Raw genomic sequence first — 4,707 nt, forward strand, 5'->3', positions numbered from 1 at the left:
CCTGTTGGAGATGCTGGGACCACATGATTGCTGCTAAGGAGAGCTGCCAGCCCAAGATGAAGTTTTATGGAACTGTGAGTAGCCTACCTGGAGTGGCAGAATTGGAATTCCAGAAAGTTGTTGCTGATTAGAATTATTGGACTTGGGGATTTGTCGTAGATTAGCATTGTTGGACTTGGAGCTACAGAGTTTGGTGTTTTCACTGTTTAAATCTTGTATTGGTTGAATATTTCTTTGGTATGCCCAGTGCCATCTTTTTCAGTGTGAGTGTTTATTCTGTGCCATCATGGGATTTGGGGGGATTTTTTAGTATTATGCTCAGTTCTTGGACTATGGGAATATTTGAACATCATTAGGATTGATAAAAACTATGGGGACTTTTAAAGTTGGACTGAATTCATTGCATTTTATATCATGGATGTTTATCAGTTTATGGGGGGCCAGGAGCAGAAGGTGGTAGTTTGATTCAGGTGACCCCATTAACTTAGGTGTTCTGAATGTTCTAGGTTACCAGATAATGGAGATTTGGGGATTAACCCCTCCTGGAGGCAGTGTATTGATGAAGGTGGGCTTATGGATATTATAGACAGTTTTCCCTTGCCAGTGTTTGGTGCATTCGCCTGTAGCTGTTGTCCATCTGACGTTGGCTAGGAGGTGATGTCTACCCTTTGCTCGGGTCATTGCCATCATGGAGCTTCCCCTCGAGTCTATAAGCCAAAATAAACCCTTTTTTCCCCACAAGCTTCTCTTAGTCAGGTGTTTTCTGCCAGTAATGTGAAGCAGTAAGGTGCAACAAGTAGCACCTGTAACTATGAGGTCACGAATACCTTGACCACTTTGTGTCTGGAAGACAACATTGCAAAGCACTCCTCCCCTTCATTTGGCTCTTACCTTCTTTCCACTACTTCTTCCACAGTGGTCTCTGAACCTTGGAGGGTATGATTGAGATGTCTCACATAGTGTTGTTACTGTCATTTATTCTCAGCACTTTGGTGAGTTTTGAGTCATTCCAGTGGTCATCGCCATCTGAAAAGAGAAGCTTCTCTAACAAAAGTGAGACTAGCATTAATATATGGGCATAAACATAACTATTTAGAAGGCAGTTTGGAGGGCATATATATCCATTTAGACATATAACAGTAGTTTTACCTCCTAGGGCTTGTGACCTCCCCAGTCATGGGCTTTTGATTAGGTTTTCAGTACCAGGCACGAATTCCCTCCCAAGGAGCAGGCCTCCAGTCCAATTAGAGAGCAGTTAGTTTCCTCAAAATGTGAATTCTTTTAAAAGGAAAAAGCCTGAAGAAAGCATGGTGGAGAAGATCTCTGCTTCCCAGTGCCAGCAAAGGCTTTTACAGCTGTGTTCCATGGGTGCCAGGCTTCATCTTTATCTGACAGCAGAACTTGACAGCATTGCACACATGGTGCTGATTTTACAAGAATGAAAGATAAAGATGTAGGGCATCATGGAATATTCTCCTATGGTTTCAGAATGCCAGTAATGTGAGACAGGGTCAGAATCTCTACATGAAGGCCATGAAAGGCCACTGCATGAAATGGTGAAGATGAATCATAGATTACAAAAGAAACCCCAAGATATTAGAGATGCCAGAACCATGGAAAGTTGTAGGCTCATGGCAGATCCAGCCCATAAGAGGCTACAAGCTTCACAGCTGGAAGGGCAGAACTACCCAAGCTTTTTGTAGCCTAGAGGATTTTTATCACAAGTCCAGATACCAGATATGTAGCTGTAAGATTTGGAGTTTGTCATTCTGGGGTTTAGTTTTTCTTTGGCTTTATCATTCCTGTTATACTCCCATTCTTCCTTTTTGTCTTGAGAATATTTACTTTGTGCTGATGCATGTTGGAAGCATGTAATTCACTATTTGATGTTATAGGACCTCATGGTTTGCCTGAATCCCAGAAGATACTCTACACTTAAATTTTTCAACAGTGTTGGAACTTTTAAAGACTATAAGGTCTTTTGAATTTGGACTGAATGTATTTTGCATTATGAGATGGCCATTAACCTATGGAGATAAGGGATAAAAGGTTATAAGTTATAAGCTTGCGTGTCAAGTGGACAGGTGGTAGACTTGTGATGGTTTATATTTACTGTTAATTTGAAAGTACATAGAATCACCAGTGAGGAATTACCTAAATTAGGTTAACCTCTGGGAATATCTGTTAGGGATTGTCTTGATTAAATTAGCTGAGGTGGGAAGACCTACATTAACTGTAGGTGGCACCATTCCATGATCCCTGGACTTGGGCTATAAAAAAGGAGAGATCTGGCTGAGCAGCAGCATTCATCCCTCTGCTCTGATTCCTCACCATTTGACTGAATGTGACCAGCTCCTGCCACCATGTTTTCCCTGCCATGGTGGACTAGAATCTAGAACTGTAAGCTGAAATAAACTTTTCTTCCCTGAATCTGATTTTTGTCAGGCAGTTTCAGAAACAAAACTCTAGCCTAGGCTTCTGCTGGCCACCATGTTGGAGAATCACTCATTAGACTTTTGATATTGATCCCATGACTGAGAATGAACCTGATTCAAATACATCAGTTTTCCTACCACTTTCAAGAAGATAGAGTGAAATAAGCATTTTCCTACTAGTCAGGAAAACTCAAATTCTCAAAATAGTTCTTTTGACTATTATCTTGAGTAACGTTCAGCCTTTATAAACTAGAAATGCAATGCAGATCCAATTTCCTTAAAACAAAGTCTACTCCAGAATTCCAAATTCCCTAGATTCTAGAATGGTAAAATGTTGGACAAAATGTGTTCTCCACACACACACCTAAGGATGTCTGGACAGTACTCAATAATCAAAGGTCTCAATGTTTCTATCATAAAAAATAAATATTAACACTATGTAAGCCTAAAATGGTCACCACAATAGTTGAGTGCGAATTTACCACCAAATGACTTTGGCAAAAATTTCAAGAAAAAAGTTATTTTTCGGAGTATTTTCAGTTTTGGAATTGTGAATAAGACATCATGGGTCTGCCTTAACACATTTTTTTTTCAGAGATGAATCTTGTTGAGTTTTTATTTCAGTGATGAAAAGAATGTGGTTAATGGAATTTGTAATCATTAACATCAGACATGCACCTCTACCTGAAACTCCTATTTTTGACTGGCCTAAATCTTGATGATTTTTTTTTAGGCACATCTGTGAATGAGAGTAAGTTTAACATGTTTCGTGGCAGTCTGGTAATGAGAATTATGTTCACAGACTAGACTCCTTTATAACTAAAGGCCTCTCCATTCTCGGGCTGCCTGTTCAACATTGAGACCATATTTTAAAATATATATTTAAGTAAATCATAGTGTAGGGAAGGGAGATAACCTAGAAAGCTGAACTCCAGCACTGAGAGCCAAACAATAGATAAAATGGTCCACAGTTAAATGCCAAGTTATTCTCCCATTGCTACCTTTTCTGACACAAAGGTCTTCCTAAAAATGTGAAATTCATTTATACAAATAGATTTATCTATGTGGTCCCACTATCAAATTACAAAAAGCAGTTCCACTATCAAAATTATACAGAGCAGTTAGTTAAGGGGACCTTGAGAAAAGCATAGCTCCACATGCATGTCACAGTTTTCCATTCATCTTTCAATTATTTTCACATGATTAGCATTAAAAACACAACCAAATACACATATGACCCTCAACCCCTCCTACACAAAATTGGTCTTTGTTCATTCTCAGATGATAAGACGTCCCAAGAATGACAAGAGTTGGGAACCATTCCCCCATAGCCATTTCTTCAACCTTCCATCAACAGCTTTTCATTTCTTGAGCTACTTTTCCAAAGAGGTAATGCTGAGATCAGTCAGAAAGGCTCTCTGAGAAGACTGGTTTGGATTTCTGAGTCTGTTCCAGTCGATTCAAGATGAATTGGCTTGTATCAATGAAGTGCTCAACGCAGTTTACAAAACAGGCCTCAGCCCAACTGTCCAACTTTTGCCCAGGCTTGTCCATGCACTTCTCCCAGCAAACTTCCATCATCTGGTGCACCAGCTGCTGGAAGCGCTGCTTCTGCGTCTCCACCTCGATGAAATGCTGCAGCTGGGGATCCACAGAACCCAAGCCCGCCGCAGAGGATGACGAGGAGGAATCCATCCCCACGCGTCCACGCGTGCCAAGACGAGCGCTGAACCGACTCACCGAACTTCACGTGTCTCCGTGAGGGAACCGGAACCCCTTAACACATTTTTAAAATCATTTTGATGGGTCAGAAACACAAGCTTTCAGAGTGGATCAAAAAAAATGGACCCTTCTGTCTGCTGTCTTAAAGAAACCCACCTCACCACAAAAGAGAGACACCCTTTTAGGGTGAAAGGATGGAAAATGATAGTCTAAGCAAATGGTATTTCTAAAAACAAATTGGTGTTGCATTATTCATATCTGATAAAACCGACTTCAAACCAAAAGTAATCAAAAAGGACAAAGAAGGCCACTTCTTACTCATCAAGGGAATGATACAACATAAGCACATCACAATTGTAAATATATATGCACCAAACACAGGGGCACCACAGTTTATGAAACAAAATCTACTTGACAACAAAACAGAAACGCCAAAAGTATCATCGTTAAGACTTCAATACTCCACTATCATCAACAGAAAGATCATCCAAAGAGAAACTCAACAGGGAAATAATAGAGCTCAACAGCATAATAGATTAACTAGACCTAA

The 4,707-nt window shown here is 40.1% G+C and overlaps 1 protein-coding gene across 1 annotated transcript; it reads right to left on the reverse strand.

The window, feature by feature from the left end:
- Positions 1-3,616: 3,616 nt before the first annotated feature.
- LOC123456737 (mitochondrial import inner membrane translocase subunit Tim8 A-like) lies at positions 3,617-4,130 on the reverse strand. The gene has a single exon (XM_045141060.1). It carries the CDS (start codon positions 4,128-4,130, stop codon positions 3,837-3,839), a length of 294 nt encoding a protein of 97 aa, XP_044996995.1. The 3' UTR covers positions 3,617-3,836.
- Positions 4,131-4,707: the final 577 nt, after the last annotated feature.

The sequence above is a fragment of the Jaculus jaculus genome, chromosome X (assembly GCF_020740685.1).
Source record: "Jaculus jaculus isolate mJacJac1 chromosome X, mJacJac1.mat.Y.cur, whole genome shotgun sequence".
Taxonomy (NCBI): Eukaryota; Metazoa; Chordata; class Mammalia; order Rodentia; family Dipodidae; genus Jaculus; species Jaculus jaculus.